Consider the following 27704-nt stretch of genomic DNA (forward strand, 5'->3'; position numbering starts at 1 on the left):
TTCTTGCCCACAGCTGTATATATAACGGCCATCTGGATTAAATTTGCCCGTTCCCGTCCACTTTAGTTCACTGATCCATGAGATGTCAGTGTTCACTCTTGCCTTCTCATGTTCGACCACATCCAATTTACCTTGGTTCATGGACCTAACATTCCAGGTTCTTAGGCAATAGTGTTCTTATAGCATCTAACTTTACTTTCACCACCAGACACATCTGCAACTGAGTGACATTTCCGCTTTCACCCAGCTGCTTCATTTCTCTGGAGTTATTCATAATTGCCCTCCACTCTTCCCCAGGAGTGTACTGGACATTTTGCGACCTGGAGGGCTCATCTTCTGATGTCATATCATTTTTGCCTTTCATATTATTCATGGGGTTCTTGGGGCAAGAGTCCTGGAGTGGTTTGCCATTCCCTCCTCCAGTGGACCATGTTTTGTCAGAAATCTCCCCTCTGACCCGCCCACTTGGGTGGCCCTGCACAACATGTCTCATGTCTTCATTGAGTTACACAAAGCCCCATCGCCATGACAAGGCTGCGATTCATGAAGGGGATCTGGACTGGACCTCTGGATTTCTTGATTAGATGGTGGGAATAGGGAATGAGTGGAGAAGGAAATGGCAACCCACTCCAGTATACTTGCGTGGGAAATCCCAAGGACAGAGGAGGGCTGTCCAGAGCCTGGAGGGCTACAGTCCATGGGGTTGAAAAGAGTCAGATGTGACTTAGTGACTGAATACACCCTCACACAGGGATAATAATGGTGCTGAAAACCCCAGCAAAACTATCACCAGTAGAATCCATAAGAGGAGAGGAAGGCAGGAGGAATAAAAAAGAGAGAGCAAATCAAAAGGTATATGGATGGAGAGCTAGGGAAAAAAAAAAAAAGGCAGGGATGTGGGAAAAGAACCTTTGGGGGAAAATGGATGTGCTTAGATTATTTAACCAGAAGAAACAGTTGAGTGCATCTGGGTGATTTTGCAATGAATCCTACCAAAATCACATGAGGTTAATTATTTTGACCCCCATTTCCTGCTATCACACTTGACTGAGGGCATCCCAGGCTGGCAAGGACACTACTGCCCTCAATAACATGTCTCCAGCAAGTAATGACCTCTCTGGAGTATAAGTCAAGTTCCTGGAGTGCAACTGTAACTCCAGAAGCAAATTGGCTTTGCAGTAATGGCTTCGACATAATTGTGAGTGGTTTCTCGTCTCTGTTGGCAAGAGACACAAGGAGTGAAATTGCAAAGCCTTTTCCCCTCTGTTCTTTCTTTCTTTCCTTTTTTTTTTTTTTTTGAGGGCCTGCTGTCCATCTTGCAACATCAGAGAATATGTGACTGTTGGGAACTCATTTTTGCAAAAGCACTAGGTAGACCCTGATGCCGGGAAAGATTGAGAGCAGGAGGAGAAGGGGGTGATAGAGGATGAGATGGTTGGGTGGCATCACAGACTCAACAGACATGAGTTCGAGCAAACTCCAGGAGATGGTGAAGGACAAGGAAGCCTGGTGGTCCATGGGGTTGCAAAGACTCAGACAGGACTTAGCAACTGAACAAGAACTAGGTAGACTGAGCAGGAGGCAGGTAGGGACCATGATGCTGTGTGTACATTGTACATAAGAGCCTAGAACATGGCAGTTTAAATCAGTGGGTGTTTGAAGAAAAGGCTGACTATGAAACTCTGTTTCTTTGAGGCCATGCTTTTTTTCTAAGTAGTTTTGAGCCTCTTTAGCATTTCAAGCTTTCTACTAGCCCTTGAGGATCAAATGCACAATAGGACATGTTCTGTACCCCACAGAGCTTATAGTCAACAGGGCAATTCTGTCATTTGACAGAGAAGGGGAAACTGTTATAACAAGGGAGTCAGACACTATAGACTTGACTTTTATTACTTTCTAAAGAAATTCTCCCTTCTCTGGTTGGAAACCTTTGTTCACATGGAAGACTCCAGGAACCAGGGCCTCTTTTGGAAAATCAAGAAGCACAGTAGTTTAAGTTTCATTGATTCATTCAACAAATATCAATTGAGTCTTGATCATGTTAGGAGCTGGATTTGATGTTAGGAAATTGGCGTGAATTAGGCAGTCCCCAATCCTTATCTTCTGGGAGCTCATATTTTAGCTGGGAGGCAGACAATACAAGAGAGAAGTAAGTACTAGAAGAAATATCAGGATTTTACAGTGATCAGTGCAAAGCATTGAGAGGAATTTAGCTAGTTTATCCAGAGATGGGGAAGTCAATAAATTTCCATGTTTCTTTCATTTCCTGTTCAGACACACAGATCCCTCCAAGCCCCTCTGTTTCTCCAACCAAATTTCACACACCCTTTGAGGGAAATTCTGACAGAGGTACACCCCCACCCCCCCACCCCCCATTTCTTAATGCTCAGGATTCTATCAAAACCATGAGCAAATAAATTAACTTCTGTGCTTCTCAGGTGCCTCTGCCATCAGATAAGCGTCATAATACCTGCAGGACTGCTGTTTGTCAAGATAAAAATGAACCTGAAAACAGCTGAAGCTGAGTGAGCATTTGATCCCTGTTTCTTCTGTAAGCAAAAGAAGATTCTTTCTGAGACTCTTGTGGGGCTTAAGTAGACAAAGATTTAGGGTGCAGATCCTTGTGCTGTGATGTTCTTGAAGAGGAGGAGAAGCTCAAAATCACAGCACTTTTAGGGTGGGGAGACCTGCAAGCAATGCATTGTTGTTTAGTCGCTCAGTCGTGTCCGACTGTTTGCAACCCCGTGGACTGTAGCCTGCCAGGCTCTCCTGTGCATGGGATTTCCCAGGCAAGAATAATGGAGTGGGTTGCCGTTTCCTTCTCCAGGGTGTCTTCCTGACCCAGGGATTGAACTCATGTCTCTTGCATTGCAGGAGGATTTTTTACCGCTGAATCACCCAAGAAACTGCACAAAAGGGTATAAACGACCCTATCAGAGTGTCCCCACCCAGCTCAGGGGAGACAGCCCTGAATCTGGTTCTGAGAATTTTCTCCTTGTTCACGGGGCCTTCCTGGACCCTGGCTCACGCATACTGATGTCGCCCTGCTTGTCTGATGTCATGTTTGAACACTGACTCCACTGCCCACTCCCCATTTTGCACAGGGACAGGACGAGCGGTACGGGGATTAAAGGAAGACCACAAGTTCACAGGGTGTGGCTCCAGGCCGCCAGGGTCTCCTTTTGACAATAGTAGACAATAGTAGTAGTGATGGTGTTAAGAATGGCAGCTTTTCTTAGACCTTTACTACACATTTGCTTACTCATTTCAACTCATCAGATCCTTCCATCTGCCTTAGGAGGTGGGTACTCATATTTATCCCCCTTTTACAGATGAGCAAACCAAAGTTCAGAAAACTTAAAGAGCTAGTGAGGAGTGGATCTGGGACTTATCTCACAGCCGTTTGTCACCATTGCCTGAGCCCTGGACCACAGTGCTCCATGGCCTCACAAGGCACATGGACAGCAGCAGGATTCAGTGATCCTGGACTCTCATGGAAGCTCATCCCCCCAAGCAGTGGGACCACAGCAATTTACTTCACTCCTTTATGCCTCAGTCTCCTTGTCTGTAAAATGGGCAGAATAACCTCACAGGATGAAATGAGATGTTAGCTCCCAATACATGGAAATGTCAGCTTCCGTCCATGGAAATTCAATCTGTACAGAGAACTTAGTGGAACATTTAAATGCCACACTCTCCAGTATCCCACAGTCCAGAGCTTTCTCTGCCTTGTGCACAAACCACCAGCCCTGCCCACTCCTTAGGAACAATCATTGATTTACAAACTGGCCCCTGGACTCAGAAGGCAGGGAGAGACCAGGGGAAGGGGCAGCCCCTCCAGATTGGCCGGTGGTGGTTTCGCAAGGAAAGAACTTTACAGAGGAGGCTTGTCTTGGATGCAGTGAGATGAGCAGATCTCTGTACCCGCCCACCAGAACCTTAGAAGTTTATATAGAAGCCTTAACTGGGCTCAGTCACGTACACCATCCAGATGGTCTCAGCAACACATTGCTGTCTCATGCCCGTGTCCTTGAAAACGGCTCCCATGGTGGGAGCAGTGGGCAAAACACACATTCCACGGACGGCGGAGGAGTCAGGAGCCTCTCATTGCCTGGGGCCAGCTCGAGGGTCAGCCGCTGTCACATTTGGTCAATTACCTTCTCCAACAACAGTGCAAAGATGTCTCTTACTTGTTGGTACCCTCCCTCAAGGCTTTATCAAAGTGCTGGTACCAAATTAGCAGGCAATAAATTCTTGCTAATTGATGGCATAATCAGACATGGAAAAAGGAGGCATATATGTATGTATACATTTAAAAAATAATTTTTATTGGAATATAATTGCCTAACAGTGTTGTGCTAGTTTCTGCTGTCCCAATGAAGTGAATCAGCTGTATATTTACATATATTTCTTCCCTCTCAGGCCCCCTCACACTCCCCTCGTCCCACCCCCTAGGTCATCACAGAGCACTGGGCTGAGCTCCCTGTGTTGTACGGCAGCATCCCACTAGCTAGCAGTTTTACACGTGGACGTGTATGTATGTCAGCCCCAATCTCTCGACTCATCCCACCCTCCCTCCCCTTCCCTCACTGTGTGTCTACATGTCCATTCTCTACATCTGCATCTGTATTCCTGCCTTGGAAATTAAGGTCATCTATACTATTTTTCTAGATTCCACACCTATGCATTAATACACCATATTTGTTTTTCTTTTTCTGACATCCTTCACTCTGTATGACAGACTCTAGGTCCATCCGTATCTCTACAAAAGACTCTATTTTGCTTCTTTTAGTGGCTGTGTAATAGTGTACATTCGTATTTGTATAAACAGAGATGAAGGAAAAAGATGATTACCTCTCCCTTCTCTTTCTACAATAAGCTCTTGACAACTCAGCCTCTCTGGCGGCTCCTCTGTGGCCCTTTGGATGACACATACAAGGACACACCAGGTCGGAGGACCTCGCCAGTGTAGCCTTCTGGCCAAGCCCTGTATCTTTCTCCAGACTCCATCTCCCACTCATCTCTCCTCGCGCTCCTCTCCAGCCTTCACTGATTTCATTTTCCGCAGAGCCAACGATTCTGGTCGTGACCAGTCGGCATGTTTCTGCCACACGGCGTCATGTGTCAGGGGAGGGAGCTTGGTTAGGATAACAGCAGAGTGTAAAGGCCATGAAATTTGGCGCCAGCAGACTGGGATTTGATCCCGATCCTCCTCCTATCTTCGCAACATCCTTCACCTCTCTGAGCCTCAGTTTCTTCTTTTATACCGTGGGAACAATGCCCCTGTTCTGCTTACAGAAATCAGATAGGAAAACGCCTGCCTAAGAGCTTCACATCAACCGTGGTACAGACCGAAGACATTACTAGAGCCTGGCCTATGAGATGTAAAGTTCCCTGGGAGCAGGGCTATGCTTTCTACCTCCTGTTTATTCCCTTGAAGTGCTGCCCGCGGGCTTGGACACGTTCAAACCTGTAGTGGGATGCATGTAGACGCAGGGAAAAAGATGAACGTGATTCCAAACATAAATGCGTTGCTCCCTTTCCTTCCATCCTCTTTACCTCTTTTTTATTCCCAGTTCATTGCTTTGATTTCGTGTTGTTTTATGAAAGAGCTAGGGAGTAAATAAATGGAATGAAAATGAATACAGGAGATACAGAAAATCATCAAATGCAAATAAGTACTCGAGTGAAGTGAACCGAGATCCATGCAGTGAAACCCTTTTGAAAAGAGCAGATGGATGGATAGAGTGGGGAGCGGGTCGGAAGGGGGTTGGGTACTGATCTAAGAAGGTAGGTGGGTTGATGAGTGAAGGAAGCTGTGAAATAAGAAAATGATCACGATATGATAAGATACCACTACCGCCAGTGACTGGTTCCCGAAGATCAGAAGCAGCTGTAACCACAAGGGGGAGAGGAAGTTCCACTCAGCAGCAGGACCTGCTTCTTTGGCCCTCTGCTTCTTTGGCTGGCCTTCTGCAAGCTCGCCAGCTCACCTAAGGCCAGAGTGGTATTAATAAAGTTTTTGTTGAAAGCCTGTCTGTGCCTTGTTGATTTCAGGGCATTTTTTTCTGCTTCTTTGTCCTGATGTGGGAAGCAGTTGGCTCTTGGGATGGAGAGACAGAGCAAAAACAAACAGCGATGGTTTCTTTCCATGACTTCCTTCCCAGGGGAAAGAGGAGCAGAGATAGGCTCAAAGAGGAGGATGAATAAAGACAAAAACAGGAAATAAATCAGACCTAGAGGACAAAAACATAACGAGGGTGGACGGGAGAGAGGTGGAGTGCAGCAGGCTTCCACACCCTAAGGATCAGGGAAATGACGTGAAATCAAAGCAGACATTAGGACCCTGGTGCCCTGGGTACCGGCTTCTATCCATGGGGTAGGTGTGAGCCAGGCCTGCTTCATTCATATGAGAGAGAACTTCTGTGTCATTTAAAAAAAATTTTTTATTGGAGTATAATGTATTAGTTTCTGCTGTACAACGAAGTGAATCAGCTATATGTATACATATATCCCCTTCCTCTTGGACCTTCTTCCCCATTGTGTGTGTGTGTGTATGTATGTGTGTGTGTGTGTGTGTGTGTGTCTTCAGGTAGGATAAAAATGAGCATTGTCTGGGAATTTTCCTCAGCCTACCTGGAGGGGTAGGCTGTAGGTGACTAAGGAATCACAGGTCAGTGCGTCTCATTGTTGTTTAGTTGCTAAGTTGAATCCAACTCTTTGCGACCCCATGGACTGTAGCCCACCAGGCTCCTCCGTCCATGGGATTTTCTCAGGCAAGAGTACTGGAGTGGGTTGTCATGTCCTCCTCCATGGGCTCTTCCTGACCCAGGGATTGAACCCATGTCTCCTGCATTGCGGGCAGATTCTTTACCACTAAGTCACCTGGGAAGCCTGAGAAATGTCTCATGGAAAGCAAACTAAGTAAGAGAAAGTAGCCACTGACTCTGTAGGAGGGGGAGGGACACATTACAAACTAATTTTTGGTTATCCAAAAATTGATTGAGGGTGAGAAAGAGCTCAGAGGCCCTCCTGTGGTTTTCTTCCTTATTTCATGCTGGCAAACAGTTACTAAACACCACTTGTTTAGTAATTTCTTCAAGATATCATTATCCCATCTGATGAGAAAAGAAGAGAGAAGCTTGAATGGGAAATGTCAAGGTCAGTTGTCCATGCAAAGTCAGGAGAAGTCAAATGGAACAAACCTCTTAACTGGGTAGGTAACTAGCATGCAGTTCATACCTAACCTCAACTTTCACCAGGACCCACATTTCTGTGGGTTTCCCAGGTGGTGCTAGTGGTAACGGACCCCCCGCCAATGCCAGAGACATAAGGGACACAGGTTCAATCCTTGCATCTGGAAAATCCCTTGGAGGAGGGCATGGCAACCCACTCCAGTATTCTTTCTTGGAGAATCTCTATGGACAGAGGAGCCTGGCGGGCTACCGCCCATAGGGTTGCAAAGAGTCAAACATGGTTGAAGTGACTTAGTAATGCTTTTGTAGACCATGAAGTTAAGGAGAACTTGTTGAACAGCCCTTGAAGTTAGGATCTTCTGGTCAAATAACCCCAGCTGAGATTCTCTTGGTGGATAGCTTCCTGCTGAACGCAGGGTCTCTGGCTCCACTGAGGTCTTCCCTGGGTGCTGGGGTCACAGTGACCAGGCTTGAGGGGCAGGAGCTGCCCTTCACCTTCCTCAGGAACAAGGTTCAGAGCAGGTCCCAGTTTCACTTCTTCATAGGTCAGAAGAGGGTCCCCATTCTTGCATCGCAGAGAAGCAGCCTCAGCATCAGAGATAAGGGAATTCACCCAGTGTTCCTTTACTCACGAGTTCTCATACTGACAAGCCCCTCCCAGGTCCTTCACGCTGGGGTACAGCTTCCAACAAGCCAGACAGGGTCTCTGTTCTGGAGGTGGGGGTGGGTCTATGCAACAGATAATTCCCAAGGAGATGAGATGAATTTCCTGACAATGATGAGCCCAGAGAAGAGAAGGCAGCATGTGATGGCATCATAAGTGGGGTGGAGGGTGGAGACAGGAGGCCAGCCTTGGCCTTCCCCATCAGGTGATTTACGAGAAGAAGCCAGCCTGGGGGAAACCTCTCTAGGCTGAAGGAAATGCAAAAGCAAAACTCCAGACACCAGTTTGGCATGCCTGATAGAGAGGAAGAGCTCCCAGGACCTGGCTGGGTCTGGGTGGGGTCCCTGATCTGCACTTCATAACCCTGTAAGGGCAGAGAGCCTCCAAGGCCCCGACCCTAGAGATGCAGCTGCAAAGGGGTGTAAGGCTGTAGGAAGGGAAAGGCAGCTGGAATCTGCATTTTAACGTGTTGGGTGATTCTCATTCACCAGGCCCTGTCAACCCCCTGCTCCAGCAGATGGTGACATGGGGTTAATGACCAGAATCCTAGATTCAAACTCATTTTTATCCCATTAACTAGGCATTTGTGACCTGGTCAGAGCTTGTGTCAAATTGCAGCAGCAGAGGAAGCTGACACACGAGGCGTGTGTGCTAAGTCACTTTGGTTGTGGGTTGTGTTTGATTCTTTGCAACCCTATGAACTGTAGTCTGCCAGGCTACTCTGTCCATGGGATTCTCCAGGCAAGAATACTGGAGTGGGTTGCCATGCCCTCCTCCAGGGGATCTTCCCAGCTCAGGGATCGAACCCACATCTCTTGTGTCTCCTGCATTGGCAGGCAGGTTCTTTACCACTAGTGCCATAGGGAGGAGGCCTCCACAATGATTTAACACAAATGCAAATAGCGCAGAGGTGTTATGTGGTTTTCCAACGGCCACACAGCAGGCTGGATCCATTCCAGAGCTCAGACCAACTGGCTGCTGAGCCCCTGAAGTCCACTCTGTGTGCCCCGGCCTTTGCAGTTTTCACCTGGAAGGGGAAACAAATAGAGCAACTATAAATAAAATCTCAATAAGCTACACTTAGGCCCAGCTTCGCTTAATACCCCTGCCTGGAATACCCTTCATGACAAATTATTTGCTAAGTGTACACTGAAGTAACTAAATGGGAATAGTTGTTGTGTGAGGTGTTTATTTATAAACCAATAGCAGAAAAACACTTTGGTTTATAATAATTGATCTTTAAGCTTTCTTTAGAGGAATGAACTGCCAGGAAAAAAAAAAGTTGTGTACTGAGGCCCCTCCAAGTTTGAAATAATAATTAATAATGCCATCTGTATAATAGAGAAAGAAATACATCTTTTTTTTTAAATTAGGGAATGGTGGTGGCAGCAAGTTGTATCCAGCATATGTTAAGCAGTAAATTAGCATTCAAGCTGATTATAGATCTCAGCTTGCTAACCTTGCCTGTCACTATTTGCAGGACGCTGGAGGCAGGGCCCTGCACTTTGTAACCTCACAGTCCTTGGGCTGTAGGCTCTGGAGAGGCCTCACGTTTCCCAGGATTAGAAGAGGGTCCCCCCTCCTTGCATCTCAGGGAAGCAGCTTCAGTGTAAAGAAAGTGAATTCATCCATGTATTCATTTATTCACTCATAAGTGAATAAATTTACCACAGCAAAAATCTGGGCCCATTGTCTATTGGGGAATTAGATTATTTTATTTGCAAATGAATTTGTCTGGAAGTGTTTTCAGTGTTTAGTCCTGCACTTAATATTTTGCATGTAACAGAAAGACCATTATACAAAATTAAGGCAGAGTCTGAAAATCTGGGCGAAATGGACTCAATCTAAACCCATTCCTCATAAACCCCTATACATACCACAGTGCAGTGTAAATCTGATTGAGGAGGGAAATCCTTAACCAACTGAACACCATAGAAACCTTTTTAAGGATCCTGGACTATCTGATGTTTGTATATAAACCAGACTGCTAATTGCAAATGAGTCTTATCTATTAAAGAAGGTCTTTAACAAGAGCCATGTAGCAACATTCAATTAGCCATCAAGTTGAATTGCTATATATGCCAGGAAACTGTGTGGCATTGCTTCTTGAAGGATATTCTGTAACTTAGATATTTCATATTCAAAGCTGGCGCCATGAGGCTCTGCACTATTGAGATCCTGTGGAAGCATTTTTATTGGGGTTGGAAAATGTATCTTTCAGATTCAGACATTCCTGAGTTTGACTATCAGCTCTGCCCCTTGATAGCTGTGAGACCTTGGGCAAGGTAGCTCTCCTCTGGTTACTAGGCCTTCTCATCTGTAAAATGGGCTTGGGAGTACCGCTCTCTCACTGTGGTTGACAATATCCACACAGTGTCAAGTACAGACCCAGGTGCTCTGTGATGAAATCGACCATCAGGGCCATTCTCGCCAGGCCCTCCCATCCTACCCACAAAGGCCTAAGCCATCTGGGAAAACTTTGGTTAAGAGCCACTTCAGAAGACCTTGAGAGGATCCTGAGGGCATGAAAAGGAAGCAGAACAGAGCGAGGCATATGTTTGATGCTGACCAGGCCGAATCTCTCTCACTTTGATCTACTAGTAGGGATGGTGATACCCTCAGGTATGTGGTGTTCTAAAGGGCTTCCCAGGTGGTGCAGTAGTAAAGAATCTGCCTGCCAAAGCAGGAGATGCAGGAGACTCGGGTTTGATCCCTGGGTCGGGAAGATCCCTTGGAGTAGGAAATGGCCACCCACTCTAATATTCTTGTCTGGAAAATTTTATGGACAGAGAAGCCTGGTGGGCTACTGTCATGGGTTCACAAAGACTCAGACACAACTTTTTAACTAAGCATGCACACACAGACATAGTGTTCTGGGGGAAATGGCATTTTTAAGAGCTCTTAATGTTTCCCCAAGCACCTGGAAGGGAACACCAATATGGGAAGAACCTTCCCTGAATAATCATCAAGAAACCATTGCTAAGTGTGTAAATCATGTCGTAGACTTAATAAGCTGTATTTCATTTCATTTGCACAAGAGATACTACGAGGGAGCCATTATAATCCTTACCATTTGGGAGGTGGGGAAATTGAAGTTCAGAAAGTTTTAGTAACTTCCCCAAAGTTATAGAGCAATAAGGGGCATAGTAGGTTGGAGATTCAAATTCAGGGCTATCCTGAATGACTCTGTCACACTGAGTTACCTTGTTATATTTGTAGTGGTCAAAACACACCAGTGGGGACTCCAACAAGTGAACAAGTTTAAATGGGAGAGAAGGTAATTAGAACAGCTCAGAGATCTTTTTCTGCACACATGAGAAAGCGTGTCTGGGCTGTGAATTGAGGGAAGGTATGATTCTGGGAAAAGAAGAGGCTTCAGGGTGAGAGGCAGATCTGAGCTGGGGGAAAGGGGAGTGAAGGGCAGCACAGGTTAGGGTGGGAGTGGGAGGAACATGGTGGGGATGGAGGAAGTTGGTTTCCGGCTAGGCCTTGCTAGACCAGGAATTCATTTTTCTCACTCTCTGCTGTAGAGAAAGGACCAGGGGTACTCCACTGGGACTTGTGTCTCTCTGCCTGACATTGGAGGATGTCACTGAGAAGACGTGACTGCTGGTTGACCCAATGGCTGGACCCAGGCAATCAGACGCTCCTAACCCATGTCCTGTCCTTGGAAAGTACATTTCGCCCACCATTTAACGCCAGGTGCTGTTTCAAGGGTACCGCCTTGAGAGAGTAAGTTGGCGTGACTCAACCCAGTTAAGGGTTCTGTATAAACTCTTAAGATTTGGCAGGCAGGAGGGGAGATCTACTGACCTTGCAGCCCACCAAGACAAGCCTCGTACACAAGTTCCCTTGCTTGTTAAACCTGCCAGTTGGGAGTGGCTGCCTCTCTCCCTGGTCTCTCCTTGGCCTCCATGGATGGGGGTTGTTTGAGAACGAACAATCAGCAAGCCAGCCAGGAGACCAGGCAAATGGGTCTTGGAAAAGAGGTATCCGTGGGGGAGATCTGGACAGCCAGGAAGTGCCAGCTCTTCTAATGTGCTTGCCTGATGAACTGCACGTAGTGCCTGTGTGACAAAGAAGAGGAATGGGTGACTGGTCCCTACTGTGAACAGATCCGTTGGCCTCTGTGCTCACTCAAGTAGTGGCTGAAGCTCACGTTAGAGAGTTGGGGCAGGAGCTGAAGTCAGAGAAGGACATTCAGGCGTCTACGGCTCACTCTGGGCTGCAGACAGGGCGTGAGGGTAGAATCGTAAGTTGGAGATGGAGTGTGCCATTTAGCAAAGCTAGGAGGGCTCGGGCTGCTGCAGATTAAGGTCTGAGTTCTTGTGACAAAGCCTGATTAACTAAGAGGCAGAATCCCTGGGAAAGTAGAAAGATAAAAGGGGAGGATGTTACCATGATTGACAATGAACCTGAGTCCTCAGACCCCTAATACAAAGGAAACATTTAAATAGCAATTACCCTAGACTTCTGACAATAGAAAAATGGGCCCCAAAACTCCTAGGAGAAAGCCTGCCTTCTTTCTCTGTCCCTTGAAGTTGTAAATCTCATCATGTATTTGAAATGTAAACGCTGTGCCCAATTGCCTTAGACTAAAAAAAAAAAAAGAAAAGAAAGTGGAAGAGGCTTTTAAGAATACAGACTGCTATAGAAAAGCCCCTTGCCCAAAAATCTAGTCCACAGTGTCAGTAAGATTATTTGTCAAGGGCAAATACAAATTTGAAAAGTCTTCTCCACAAATATTAGGAAAATACTTTAGCCATCTGAGAGGGTAGCCTTTTCTTGTTCTGTCTGCTAGAGACACCATTTGGATTCAACTGTCACTTATAAACTGGTAAATTTTACATTGTTGAGCCATGGTTAAAGTTTTGGAATGAAAACTTTAGGGACTCTGTGTCTGCCTGTATGTTTACATATGTCTATGGATAAACATTACATATATATGTAATGCTTTGTACTTTTGGAGTGTATTGCCAAAATTAATTTGTAAAAGAGCTCTGCTTAATTGGCTTAAGCAAAAATAAACTTTAATATCAACAGTATGCTTCTGTAAAACTAAAACTTAACTCTCTTTCATCTACTGGAAGAACAAAGGTTTCCTGGACTAATGTGAGGATAAGATTAATAGAATTTTGAAAGGTTTCTCTTTCCGTTTTAAATAAGCTGCCTAGAAATCAAAGGTTCTGTGTTTTATCAAAATATTTTTCTGTGCCTCATGTTGTCTTCATTATATCTTTGATTACTTAAGCTGAATTTTCTCTATTAAAATAGCAAAGTGTTTTTGTTGTTTTGCTTTTTACAATTGTGTAACTTTCTGCAATTACCTTTGAAGTCTTTAATTGTCACTTTGGTTAAATGGATAACTAAGTATTGTTTCACAGGGACCTATGATTCTATTTAATACAACATTTTAAAATCTTTTGATATTTTTGGCAAATTTCCTTAAAAAAAAAAAAAAACTTTGAGTTAACTATTATTAACCTTGAACTAACTTTGAGACTTTCCAGATGGCCCCTGGAATATCTCAAAAGAAGTGCTCTTTCTCCTTATAAAATTAAACTAATTATGCTTTAAAAAATATGTCCAATTTCAATGAGAAGCAGTGTCAAATAAGTAATGCTTAACATTCTTTATGGTATATTTGTATGGAATTCCTAAAAGTCTGATATGTTCTGGCATAATGTTATTAGTCATAATTTTAAAATGTATGTCACAGAAATAAACTTACTTGTCAATTGCCTTATAAAAAACTCTCGTCAAACTTTTAACAGTGGCCATTTTTTAAGTCTGCGTCATTTACAATTACTGTTTCACTCAGATGCTTTTGCAAAAGTGTTAACATAAATATGTTTCATTTCATTTTATTTGTATTTGGCCAAGCTGTGTGACATGTGGGAACTTAATTTCCTGACCAGGGATCAGACCCGTGTCTCTGCAGTGGAAGCGTGGATTCCTAACCACTGGGCCACCAGAGAATTCCCAAAGGTTTTCATTTGAAAGAAGATTCATGAAAGACTCTGGTCAGTACAGGTTTCTGATAACTAAGATCAATTTGCCCTCCCGAGGAAGAGGCAACCATGGACCTTTCAAGGACCTTCCCCAAGGCCACTGCACAGCTCACTATGCGTCATGGATGATACCCCAGGACCTGTCCCTCTTTCCCCACGCCAGTCAGACGGGCCCATCATGTTGCTGATACAACGTTAACACGTGGAGACTTGCCTCTGCACTAAGGCCCTCTGCAGACTTGGCTTGAACACTTATAAGGAGAGGCTGGGCAGTGAGTCCAGGAAAAAAAAAAACATTCAAGGCCCAGGCACTGCCATGAGGTTTTGGGGACCAGTTTGTTCAGATAAAACTTGTGTTGTCCCAGAAGCTGTGGTTGACCATGGACAAGCCTATCCAACCTCTAAGAGCATGAAAGAGGCACCATTCAGCCCTTGTAGGGATTTGGGGGTTTGGGAGAATTTTTATTCCCCATCTGTCTCTTATACCACCTGGTAAAGTGCGGGGCTGGGGATCAGAGCAGTGAGCTGTCTTTGAGAAGATGAAATAACCAGTGAAGCAGGTGTAAGTTCTGGGTCTCTCCCAAGTAGGGCCACCATCTGGTGTGTCTGGGCCTCCGAGGGGTATGGTTGGGTGTAGTGGCAAAGATAGTGGAGGAAAGAGAACCTTTAGAATTTTGCTCCCAGCTCTGGGGGAGGGCTTCCCAGGTGGCTCAGTGGTAAAGAATCTGCCTGCCAATGAGATATGAGTTCGATTCCTGGGGTGGGAAGATCCCCTGGAGAAGGAAATGGGAGCCCACGCCAGTATTCTTGTCTGGGAAATTGCATGGAGAGAGGAGCCTGGTGGGATTGCAAAAAGTCCGACATGACTCAGCAACTAAAAAAACGTCAAGTGGGAGGGGGCAGAAAGCTGATATACCCCACAGAGTACCAGGTCCTAGTAGGATAAACAGAGTTCCTTGGGGTAGAGTCTCACAAAGGAACAGCACATCCTGGTAAGAACTTCCCTTTCTATCAAGGGGTAGGTTGAGAATATGTTTCATCCACACACCTCTGTCTTAGTTCAAACCCCCACTTTGACTAAGTGTCACATACGTATTTGTCGCAGGGGGCGCTCCATCCACCAGCCCACTGCCTCTAGAAAGGTGACTGTCCCAGGCCCTGTAGAGAAGGTACATTCTCCAAATGCCCCTGCCACTGTTCCTGTGGTCTGTAGGGAGGGAGTGGGAGACAGTCCCTCTGATGCTTTGTACATAGACACCTTTACACAGGAACGAACCACAGTCGCCAGAGAGCAGAGCTCCAAGTGATTTGGCTGGTGACCACTCGTGAGGCCTGGCTGATAACCGTTTGCACCGACAGTTGGCCTGTTCTAAAGGGCTGTTCTGGGACTTCCATGCCAGTCCCGTGGCTAAGACTCTGGGATTCCATTGCAGAGGTTGTGGGTTAGATCCCTGCTTGGGGAACTAAGAATTTAGCAGGCTGGGCAGCACTAGTCAAAAAAAAAATTTTTTTTTTAAGGGATCTGTTCTAAGGCTTGGACAATGGGAAGCTGAGACTGGATGATCACGGATAAGCCCTTGTGGAGTCAGGATATGTGGAAAGATATTTGGGTTCACCTGTTAGAGACGGAGGCAATGCTCACTGTCTCCACATCTCAGCTCACATGCCCTGGCAATTAGGAAGCTGACGCTCTAGCCTGGGTATGAGCCGTGCCAAGTGACCCTTCAGAGGATACAGCTGGTGACCCTGTGCATCCCATGGGAGGTGTGGACACGTGGTGCTTGGGCAGGAGAGTGTGTTGTCAAGGACACCAGGTGGCCCTTGATAGACAGTGACTTGGTTAATGTAGTAACAGCATGTCCTGTGTTTTGTGTGTGTGTGTGTGTTCTAAACAATGCTCAAGGCAACTACCAGAGGAGGGTGGTGGGGCTGTCCACTGGCGTACCCACTGGTGAGAGATTGGCAAGTTGATTATTATTTGCCTCCTCCTGCTGAGCAAGGGTTCTCAATATGCCCTGGTTGGTGTGGACACTGAGTCTGGCTTAACCCAAGCTATCCCCTGGGACTGTGCAAACCAGGCTGCCACCCCTGGGGGGCTTAGAAAGGCTGAGCACCATGGATGGATACCGTCATCGAATAGATAGTGATGGGGGTCACATTGCAAAGGTCATGATGTACAAGATAGGGCAGAAAAAAAGACAGTGACTGGAGGTTACTTCTTCCCTATATCCTGTAAGCAGCAGGGGCAGTAGAGAGGAAAACTGGGATACAAAAGCAGAAGATTAAACTACTAGCAGGTAAAACCACCTCGGTCAGGTAGGGCCCATGGCCCCTTATGCCGGGCATCTGATGTGGGCAAACGTGTGGAAATGGTGGGAAACCACCACTGCCTGGACTCTCACTGTGGATCAGCCTGCTGCACCGCTGAGAACACCAAGCCCTGTCAGGCCTGGGAGAGGCTTCATCCACTGGAATTTACCATGGGACGTCCCACCGGGATGGGTGAGTTGCTCTGCACCCCTGGTTGAGGAGGAGTCGCCACTGGAATCCCATCATCCTGCTGCAACCTGGGCCTGTGGAAACAGGCTAGACCTGAGGTTGAACATGCACCTTTGAGGGGAGAAGGTGCGGTCCTGGTCTGGTCTGTCTCACCCCCAGTTCATCTCTTCACACCCAACAGTGCTGCCTCCCCCAGCCAAGAAGAACGGCATACCCAACCAGGTCAAGTTCCTGAAGCTGCCGCCTGCCTCTCCTTGAAGCCAGGGGGACACGTTCTGATTCCCACGGTGCCATCATTTGACCGCCGTCTTTGTCCCCTCCGTTGGCCTGGAGGACACTGAAGCACACACACAGGCCCTTACTAAACTCCCCCGGGAAGACTTGAATGAAAGCCAACCAAGCCTGTCCTTCCTGAACCCTGACCGCCTCAATCAGAAAAGCTCTCCTCCAACATAGGATGGCCTTGGACAACGTTGCTGCCTCGCAGGAGACACATGGGCCATTAGCCAAGAAGAATGTTGTGTGTTCATACCTGGTGAGCCTTCTGTCTGCTAATGTGTTGTTTTATTTAGTAACACAAGGACACAAATGGATGCCCTGAATGATCCTACCTCAGCCTATTATTGTTGTTATTCAGTTGCTCAGTTGTGTCCGACTCTTTGTGACCTCATGGACAGCAGCACACCAGGCTTCCCTGTCCTTCACTATCTCCCTGAGTTTGCTCAAACTCATGTCCATTGAATCAGTGATGCCATCCAACCATCTCATCCTCTGTCATCCCCTTTTCCTCTTGCCCTCAGTCTTTTCCAGCATCAGAGTCTTTTCCAATGAGTTGGCTCTTTGCATCAGGTGGCTAAACTGTAGGGGGGCTTATAAATCAGTGGTTCAGATCACGGGGGCTCTGGGTGGAAAAAAACTGATTAGGGAATGATTGTCTTATGTTTTCTCTTGCATGCACCTGTATTGTGGGTGAGGCATCTGCCTCCAATGTAGCCAGATAACCATCTAATGAGCTCCATGTGAGTGAAACCCAGGCTGACCTTTCAGGGAACGTTTCCAAGGAGGGGGCTGCACGTGTGAAATAGTTAGAGCAGGTCACGAGGGGTGGAATCCTAGGAAAGGTCATCAAGAGGACAGGTCGGGGGCAATCAGAGTCTCCTCACTTCTTCCCTGTCTTTGGATTGTGCGTGTGCATTTCCTGGGCTAGAAGGTGCCTCAGGACACAGCCTTGAGAGAGTAAGGTGGGGTTGAGACCATCTGGACGGTCTACGCTCCTGAGCCCAGTTAAGGCCTCTTAACTGATGTTGTTGTTTAGTTGCTCAGTCGTGTCTGACTCTTTGCGACCCCGTGGACTGCAGCCTGCCAGGCTCCTCTGTCCGTGGAATTTTCCAGGCAAGGATAGTGGAGTGGGTTGCCACTTCCTTCTCTAGGGGATCTTCCTGACCCAGGGGTCAAACCTGTGTCTCTGCATTGGCAGACAGATTCTTTACCACTGAGCCACCAGGCAGGCCTCTAAGGCTTCTATTTTCGGCTTCTAAAACTGGGCGCAGAGACCTACTCCTCGGGCAGCACCTAAGACTTGTGTATAAGTTCTCTTGATTTTTAAACCTGTCACCGACCCATCTGCAGCGGCTGCCTCTTTCTTTGGTCTCTCCTTGCCTTCCGTATGTACAGGATCAGCTTGCGAATGAACGCTGCCTCCAGCCTTGTAGAACCCTGAATTATCAAGGGTGGGAAGTATATTCCATTCCTTTCTGTTTACCCCAAACCAACAGTGTCTGGTATGGAGTCAGAGATCCACAGACTTGTTGAGCAGGTCAATGAGCCAAAGACTACAGAGGTGCACCAGGGAGGTAGTCCTGGAGGAGGAGGGCCTGGCGCTAAGACAAACATGGCCAAAAGGGACCTGGCTCGGTGGAGAGGAAGAGGAGGGCTGCTTCATGTCTGCGGAGGAGGAGCTGGTCAGTGTGGAGTACAAGGTGAGTTTGTGTGTATGTGTGTGTAAAATGGGGGAAGTGAAAGTCGCTCATTCATGTCCGACTCTTTACAACCTCATAGACTATACAGTCCATGGAATTCTCCAGGCCAGAATACTGGAGTGGGTAGCCTGAATACTGTCGTGGGAAGCCTTTCCTTTCTCCAGGGGATCTTCCCAACCCAGGGATCAAACCCAGGTTTCCCGCATTGCAGGCAAATTCTTTACCAGCTGAACTACCAGGGAAGCCCAAGAATATGGGAGTGGGTAGCCTATCCCTTCTCCAGGGGATCTTCCCAACTCAGGAATCGATCCAGGGTCTCCTGCATTGCAGGTGGATTCTTTACCAACTGAGCTACCAAAGTAGAGCAAAAATGCTTGTCCTCTTTCTAAATTTGGGAAGGCATGTTTTGACTATGCCTTTGAGCCCGTGTTTTGGAGGCAAATGCCTGAGTTCAAATCCTGCTTGGGCACTCAGGAGCTGTGTGACTTTACCCTCGTGAGTCTCTATTTATTCGTGTGTATCTACCGGGTAATAACACACACCTGTCAAGGTGGTTGAAAGCATTAGGTGAAATGATACGACATCCTTGCCCAGTCCTGACACACAACAGATTCTTAAAAAAAAAAAAAAAAAAAAATTAATTCAGTTATTTTCAGCTGTGCTGGGTCTTCTTTGCTGAGTGAAGGCTTTCTTTAGTTGTGGCTAGTCAGGGATACTCTCTAGTTTTGGTACACAGGCTTCTCATTGCAGTGACGACTATTTTTTGCAGAACACAGGCTCTAGGTCTTGGAGGCTTGAGGCAGGGATTGGGAACCTCTGGGCTGACACATGCATGAAGTTAACTGGCCTCTGTCATTTGTCCTTACTTGGGATGCTTCTGTCGTTTAAGCTCCCAGGATCGATAAACCATCAATTTAATGCCATGTGTTGCCTCAGTGCACATCCAGACTCTGTTCTCAGTTTGGATCTGGTTAAGCGAGAGGGCAGATGGGATAGAGAAATATTTCGAAGTAGATATAAACCAAGAGTGACGTTCCCTAAACTGCCTTCTTCTCAAGGAGTGTTATTTAAGCTGGGCATGCCCTGGGGACATCAGGTTGGCTCCACACAGCATCTCCATGTGGCTCTGCCCCAGCTTGGCAGTGTGCATTGGGTTGGCCACTGGAAGTTTCTGTTCCTTTCCTCCTGAAGGGGATTTAGCCTCACTGATTGTATAGGTTCCAGCCCTTTGATCCCTGGCACTGGGCAAGCCACACCCACCTGCTAGCAGGGGCTGACTTCCAGTGGATTTTCAGGAAAAAAGGAGGTAGGTGGCTGGAAGCCCAATCTTTCTCTCCCATCTATAGCTCCAGCTGTGTTTCCATCTGGCAAATCCTGGGGTAGAACTCACACACACACACACACACAGCCCAAGGGAAGGCAGCCAGTCCTACCTGGAACCCCAGCTGTCTTTCTTGTTCAGATGCAAAAATCTCCTGACATCTCTGCGGAGGTGGAGGCTACTTGTTGCTCGGCCTGTGGTCTCCCAGGGGCGCCTGGGGCACCTGGTACCCTGGAATGTCCCCCCTCCCACAGGCATCAGGGGTTTTCCAGGGCTCCCTTCCTTTCCCAGCTTCCAGCATCTCTGTGTCTGGAGACCCAAGGCTGGGTCTGGCCTGGGAACAGATCTTGGTGCAAAGGCTTGCTGCCTCCACCCCCATACTGGGCTCCTGGGAGTTGATCAAGGTACCTTCCAGCCACCTATAGGGGGCGGCTGTCACGTCCTCCCTCCCGGGGAGGGGGGCTGGTTCTCCCCCTGGGGGGAGAGGCCCCCACTAGCTCCCTCCAAAACAGACCAAAAAGAAAGTTTCCCCGGGTCCCCCGGGCCCCCAGCAGCCCTCTCCCCCACCCTCACCGGCCCTCTCCCCATCCCAACAGCCTGCTGGTGGAGGGGGTGAGGGAGGCCGGCTCTCTCGGTGCCCTCTGGGTCCTCGCTTTTCCTGGGGGGTGGGGTGGGATGGGGGTGGCGGGGCGGGGGTGGGAGAAAGACGAGTCTCCTTCCGGAGCCCCCAGCCTCCTTCCCAGCCTCCTGGTCCTCGCCTCTCCGCGGCCGCGCGCGCTGCCTACTCTCCGAGGAGGCGCGAGCCACGGACCGCCCGGCGTTTGGAATTCTGCCCAATAAAAGGGGGGCCCGGAGGACGAGAGAGGAGAGGAGGGACGGAGGCCGGCGGCGAGAAACGCGATCCGGAGTCCAAAACAGCACCGGGAGAGGAGAGGACCCGGGCGGCCGCGGCGGCGGCGGCAGCGGCAGCGGGGGCCCCTGAAGCTCGGCCGCTGCGCCCGCCCGCAGTGCATCAGCGTGGCTGCCCTGACATACCCAGGATGCTGAACACGGGGCATTATGCACTGGTTAACAGGCTCCGAGCTGCTGAGCGACTTGTTTTAAGCATTTTCTCCCTCGCTCTCGCTTTTAATCTTGTCTCTAGTGGCGTGTGTAGGGGGGAGGACTTTATTTCCATTGGCTAAGCTCTCCCTTCCCACCCACATCTCTTCCACATCACCTTGGTGTCTCCCTAAATAAAACCAGCCCTCCTTATCGCCTGGAAAAAATCAGAAGCTAGAGTTTGAATGGGTTTTTTTTTTTTTTTTTTTTAATATAAACACTCACCCCTGGCAGCGTGCGGCTGGGCTCTCAGGATAAACTCCGGTGGTGCTGCCCTGTCTGATGCTGGCTTTTCCTTCCCTCCCTTGAACGTCAAGCTTTAAGCAGAGCCCGGAGGACTGGGAACTCTTTCCCTGAAATCTGATCAACCTGAAGCCAGTTGCGGAACTGCACAGGGTCCCCATGGACCTCAAGGAGAGCCCCAGCGAGGGGAGCCTGCAGCCCTCTAGCATCCAGATCTTCGCCAACACCTCCACCCTCCACGGCATCCGCCACATCTTCGTCTACGGGCCGCTGACCGTCCGGCGTGTGCTCTGGGCCATGGCCTTCGTGGGCTCCCTGGGCCTGCTGCTGGTGGAGAGCTCGGAGAGAGTGTCTTACTACTTCTCTTACCAGCACGTCACCAAGGTGGACGAGGTGGTGGCCCAAAGCCTGGTCTTCCCGGCCGTGACCCTCTGCAACCTCAACGGCTTCCGCTTCTCCAGGCTCACCACCAATGACCTATACCATGCTGGGGAGCTGCTGGCGCTGCTGGACGTCAACCTGCAGATCCCCGACCCGCACCTGGCCGACCCCACGGTGCTGGAGGCCCTGCAGCAGAAGGCCAACTTCAAGCACTACAAACCCAAGCATTTCAGCATGCTGGAGTTCCTGCACCGCGTGGGCCATGACCTGAAGGATATGATGCTCTACTGCAAGTTCAAGGGGCAGGAGTGTGGCCACCAGGACTTCACCACCGTGAGTACTTGGCATCCAGCTCTTTTCTGGGCTTGGTCCTTTGGAGAAGTGCCACGCTGGTGGCCTCTGGCTCGGTTTGAGGTCTCTGTGCTTTGGAGCAGGAGAGAGAGCCGTGCCTCAGGTTGAAGGCCAAGAGGGGAGTTGGCCAGAGTTGTTGGAACTGGCAGGAGGCGTCTGCTCGCTGGGATGGGGCACTGTTGTCTGGCCGGATGTGCAGAGCGAGCGGGGGGCCTGGCCTTGGGAGATGGCTCCCCCAGATGTGCTGAGCTGCCTTCCACCCGCCTGGAGGGAGGAGGCCCGAGCTGTCCGTGGTCCAGGGCACTTGGTGTCTGAGCTGTGTGATTGGAACAGCTTGTCATTGACGAGGTGGCATTTTTTTTTTTTTTTTTCCCCTCTCTCTCTCTGCTCGGAAGTAGCATCAGGCCCTGCATCCTGTGGGCTGGGCTGGAGCTTAAAGCTGCCAGAGAAGGGGGTGTGGGGCCCCAGGCAGCCTGGCTGGTTCCAGTGGCTTTGGGAGCTTGCTGGAGCAGGTGATGCTGCAAAGGTGTGGAAGTCTCTTTGATGCCTTTTCCTGTGTGGATTCTGAGCTCCGTGTCAGGAGAGGAGAGGCCAGGGACCCCGGGGTCTCTGTCTGGTCTGCTGGAAGGTCAAAAGCAAAGCGATGTCCAGGCTGCTTGGCCCAGAGAGGAGGGTTTAGATGGAGGCAGGATGGTCCGTGAGGCAGGATGCCTGCGAGGGCAAAGCATTTGCAGGCTGGCTGGTCTGGGAGTTTCAGCTGGAAACTCAGTTTGCTATCTGTACGATGATGATGATCGCTTAACAACGTGGCTACGAGAGGAGTGGTGTGGGGAGGGGGCGAGCAGCTGTGAGATTCCAAAGCCTGGAGGAGGAGTGTGGAGCTGAGTAAAGAGCACAAGCAGAGGGGGAGGTGGCTCCCTTTCAGGCAGGGGCTTCCTGGAGGGGCAGAGAAAGGATGGGAGGAGAGCTGTGTCTGCCTAATTAGTGGGCTGCTAGGCAGAACTTGGCATCACAGGTCTGATTGCTGCTGCCGACAGCTTCTGGCTCCCAGGAGGGCCTGGGACATCAGGGGCCTTGGGACCCTCTGGAAGCCCAGTGTGGCTGCTTCTCCCAAAGCTGCCTTAGAGCTTTTGAGTCTCAGAACCTTGAGCCAAATTGCAGTCGTAAGTTCTGCGTGGCAAATGGCAGAGAGACCTGACTCTGTCATCAGCTCTCGTCTGAGGTCCTCTGCTTAATTAAGACATGCCCTACCTTGCTCTGTGATACATCCATTCCCCTCCCGCTCTCAGATCCACTGCCTTACCAGCCTCTCTGAGTTTCTTTTAATGCTACAACCGATCTCTGCCCACAGCCTCTGTGCTTGCTGTGGGCTATCTCTGGTCTTCTCTAGAAAAGCCAAGAGTGCCTGAGTGTTGCGGGGGTTGGGGAAGGAGACGGTACTGCTTCTCACTGACTGTAGAGCTCTCTTTCTTTGGGGAGTTGTTCTGTGTGATTTGTTTGAAACAGTGTGCAAAAGAGCCCAGCAGAATCGGGCTGTGGTATATGGAGGCTGAAGAGGAAGCGGGTCTGAGCTGGGGGAAGGGACCAGCTGTCCTGGAAGCCTTTCTAAATTGGAACAAACAGGATCCGAAAACATGTCACACACACATGATGTCTTAGGTGACTTGGGGAGAGATGGGGGGAAACCTCATTCTTGGAGGCTGAAACCATCATTGTATCCATCCCGTGCTTTTCTAGTGCCGTGGCAATGCTCAGCTTCTCCACTGCACCACACAGCTCGGAAACACACTCAGCTGTTCCTCTGTCTGCCTGAACACACACGGAACATGCAGAGAGCAGAGAGAGAGAGGTGGCCCCAGAGCCACCGTGGTGGGTAGCAGCCTCTGGACCAAGTTCTCTCAAGCATCTGCATGACCACATGTCCACCTAGCGACTTCCTCTCAACTCATGACCGAGTTCCATTTAGAATTAAAGGTTCTCTGATCCCCGGCTGCTGTTTCGTACTCAGCCTGTTGTTCGGGTCCCTGGGGTCCCAAGAGGCCAAAGATCAGGTTTTAGATCCTGACCGAGCCTTTGACATTGGCAGGTTATCACTTCAATAGGGAAGCTGCCTGTGGATACAAATGATTACTTAGTAAGTGTCATGTCATTATCTGTCATCCTCACCAGATTCAAGACTGATCTAGGTTGAGTGTCCCTCCTTGGACTGACCCTCAGTCTTCCCCCTGCATTGAAAAGGGGATGGGTCTTAGGGCTGGATTATGTCCAAAAGGGCAGGAGAGTGTCCGAAAGGGCACCCACTCCAGGAATCCTGGAGCAGGCTCTAGGTGGGACGCTCATCTGTTTTGCCCATTGATTGCAATGAGCAGCCAGGCTCCAAGGGTGGGCCGTGATGTCAAGTTTGTTCCAGGACCTTGCAGTGAAGGCTAATCCTTCCCACTCACCCTGGTCTCCCTGGCCTCTTGGCCTGGGGTCCAGGTGTACTTGTCCTTGGCCTGGGGTGCACCAGAGGAGTGTGAGACCTCACAGGTGGCTGTGGGATAAGTCAGCTCACCATCTTTCTCTCTCATTCATTCTCTGTGCCCCGCACCGCTTTGCTTTTGGTTCATTTGCTGGACTCTCCCTGGGTTTGTGCTATGCTGGGTGGCTCCCTCCTCTGTGATCTGTGGCTGGTTTAGTAGACCAGTAAAGTATGGGGGAGGGAGTGTCCCAGGTGGATCATTTTTCCCAGTTTTCTTTTTCTGTAAAGCGGACCTAGTGCTATCTCCAGGGCTAATGCTTTTGCAGACGCTTCCTTATTCCAAGTTCTTAGCTGGTGAGCAATGAAGTGCATAATACCCTTTAATTAGCGAATGAGCCTTGATTCTAGCAGAGCGAAAGACTGTCAGTGGAGGTTAAAAGTCCCAGAAGCCATGTGTGGGACTCTGACTGCCATGTGAATAGGTGTGCTCCATGCTCGGGCAGGTACACGCTTAGCCCTCACCTAGGACCATCTGACTTCAGATGGGTACATACATTTCCTTCCTGGGAAAGAAGAGGAGGGTTTTAATTTAATAGTATCTACTTGGCAGAGCCTGCCCAGCTGACCTAGTGTGGAAGGAAAGGGCGAGAGGGCTCGCCATGGGGGTGTCTGGTCATGACTGGATGAGTTGAAGTTAAGATTAGAAGTAGGAAGACTTAAGCTTGAATCCCAGCTCCATCATTTCTTAAGCTTATTCCCTAGGTTGTGTTTTGTACCCTTCTCGGCACTGACTTGCTCCTGGAACATCTGATTATAACCCGTGACTTTGTAACTCACAGGGGAGAACGAATAACGTGAGATGGTATATAGGAAAGTCCTTTTGTGTGTTGTGACAACGATGCAGATGTAAGGGAGGGTTGTTATCAAGATAGGTAGGAAGGTTTTTATTGCCCAGGCTACTTGCCCTGTTTGCAGCCCACCAGAAGAGTCAGTTGATGAGTAATGCTGTCACGGTAGCGAGGAGGTTGCTACTTTCTCAGTATGGAGCCCTGGGTGAAAGCCTAGCATCGCAGGGATGGGGTTTCTTAGAGTGAAGGTCGCAGCTGGATTCAATCGCTAACTGTTGCGGACAGGTGGCAGTCCCACTGCTTGTGACTAGCACGTGACGGTTTCATGTCATTTCTCTGTTTATCACATTGGGGTTCATCTGCCTCCAAGTTCAGGAATGCAATCGACCCCCCAGTTTGCATTTTTAACCTGATTCCCATAGTGTCTGTCTGTGTGTGTGTGTGTGTGTGTGTGCGCGCGCGTGTGTGCGTGTACTTTAAACCTGACATTTCTTAGGAAAGGCATTTCTTTCTTTCTAAAAGAAAGGTCCCTCCACAATGGGATCTTGTTAGAGGCAATTCTATGACTCTTAGTCATCCACATCACATGGCCTTAGAGAGATGGGTTGGGGAGGGTTTGGCAAGCTCATATATTTGGAATTCTTGCCCCAGGCCGGTGGGTCCATAGCTAATCTTATTACTCCTTATCACAGGAGGAGCAGGTGTGTGAAGAATGGGGGCTTTGGGGAGAGATCCGAGTTGGAATTCCAACCATACCCCCACTTTGCTGTATAATCTGTAATTTGTGTAAGGCAAATTTCTTAACTATACTCTCTCCATCTCTAATTAAAAACAATAATACCTGCCACTCAGAGTCGTCGTATCGATCTAGGGAGGCCAAGGATGCCAAGAGCTGGTGCAGAGCAGAGGCTTCGTACAGGAGCAGGCCCCTTGCTTTCTTTAGCATCCCATGGGAGTGTTGCCTGAGCCTTGGTTGGATTCTGGCTCTCATGACTCCAGGCCAGGGCCCTGCCCACTCTTCCATACTGTGACTCACTCACAGCTTTAGAGCAGGCAACTGCTGTGTTTGTGGGATTCTTCACTCTCATAATGTGTCAAGCGTTCCCTTTTCACAGTATTTCTGTATCAGTTTTGCTACCTGAACACCCTCTCCTTACCCACCATCTTGGCTTCCATGTTTAGCTCATGCCACTAACCTCAGCCCAGGAAGCTTGTGCTGCGCCCCCATCCCTGGTAGGAGTCGAGTGGCCTGGGTACCAGGCAGGCATCATTTATCATAGTGTGTCCTATGGGTGTCTAGCACATCCATTCCTTTGTTAGTCAAACAGTGCAGGGATGGTGCTAGACCAGATCTTTGCCATCAGAGAGCTTATGGCCCATTTCTTACCCCTCTGCATTGGGGGGCTTATTGAGAGCAGGAATCTTGTCTCATCAAACACTTTATTTGTATCTGTCATGCTGAACACAGGGCCTGCCCACAGTAAATACCCAGGAAAGCTGGTTTTTTGTTTTTTTTTTTTTTAAAGTTCCTTACTGCTTCCTGAATTGATCCCACATCCTTTGCTCATGGGCCTGTCTTACTTTACATTTCTCACCTCTCTCTATGTCTATTTATTTAAATCCTACTTATCCTTTAAAACCCAGCTTTAACATCTCTGTGGCCTTCTCTAGGAAACCACTGCCAACCCCTCTCCCCATATCATAATCTAAATTAATCTCTTCCTCCCCTGTCTTCTAGACAGCCTTTGGCGTACTCCTCTGATAGAACAGTCATTATGCATACTTTTCCTTGCATTAGAATCATGAAGTGTTTAGGCTGAAAGGGACCTTGGAGGAGATTTAATTTAATACTTGAATTCTTTAACCACTGATAATTTTTGTACATTGTCCATTTCAGTCTCTTCTTCCTGTAAGACATGATTTTTTTTCCCCTAATTTTATATTTTCAGGACTTAGAACTGCTTATCACATGGAAAGCTCTTCCAATGTGTCATCAGAGTGTGTGAAGTGGGTTTGCAGCTTTTCAAATATAAGGTGACTCTGATATCAACTGAAAAAATGGCCATTTTTGGCTTCCCTTTTCCATGTAGGTACCTGGGATTCCACCTGCATTGAGATGACTTGTCTCATTATTGTTATCATTTTAATAATACACTTTCTGATTATAGAAACAATCCATGCTCACTGGAGAAGACTTGGGAAGTGTGGGAAAGAATAAAGAAGAAAACCTTGCCCATAATAGCATCTTAGATATAATTGCATGTATTATTTTGGTGTTTGGGGAGTAACTCCATTTGGTCATGCCTGGGTTCACACGTCTGTATATCTAATGCCTGGTCTGGCATGCAGTATACACTCAGCCCGTGTCTGCTTGCCTTCTTCTCCCTGGGTCCCCTGGGTAGTATCCAGAGGGTTAGAAATTCCTTCAAAGGTCTATTTAGTGTAAAAATAAAATCCACAGATGGGTCTCCATGGGTCTGAGCAAAACCCCTTTGGTGGGATATAGTTTGTCTTATCTGCCAGGAGCATCCAGGGATAATTTGTGAGAGAAAGAGGTACCAGCCTCTCTTAACTCAGCTTCCTTGGGTTTTAGGTTCACAGTTGAACAGGAGTTGCTCTTTTTTTGAAATAATTTTATTTGTTTATTAT

General features: G+C 48.3%; 1 protein-coding gene across 1 annotated transcript in view; it reads left to right on the plus strand.

Moving 5' to 3' along the window:
* The first annotated feature begins 21173 nt into the window (after positions 1–21173).
* Positions 21174–27704, plus strand: part of ASIC2 (acid sensing ion channel subunit 2) — a 1201082-nt gene continuing 1194551 nt past the window's right edge. Inside the window, exon 1 of the mRNA XM_061140983.1 lies at positions 21174–21728. Within this exon, the coding sequence (XP_060996966.1) occupies positions 21174–21728 (555 nt within the window). The remainder of the gene's footprint in view (positions 21729–27704) is intronic.

The sequence above is a fragment of the Dama dama genome, chromosome 5 (genome assembly GCF_033118175.1).
Source record: "Dama dama isolate Ldn47 chromosome 5, ASM3311817v1, whole genome shotgun sequence".
NCBI lineage: Eukaryota > Metazoa > Chordata > Mammalia > Artiodactyla > Cervidae > Dama > Dama dama.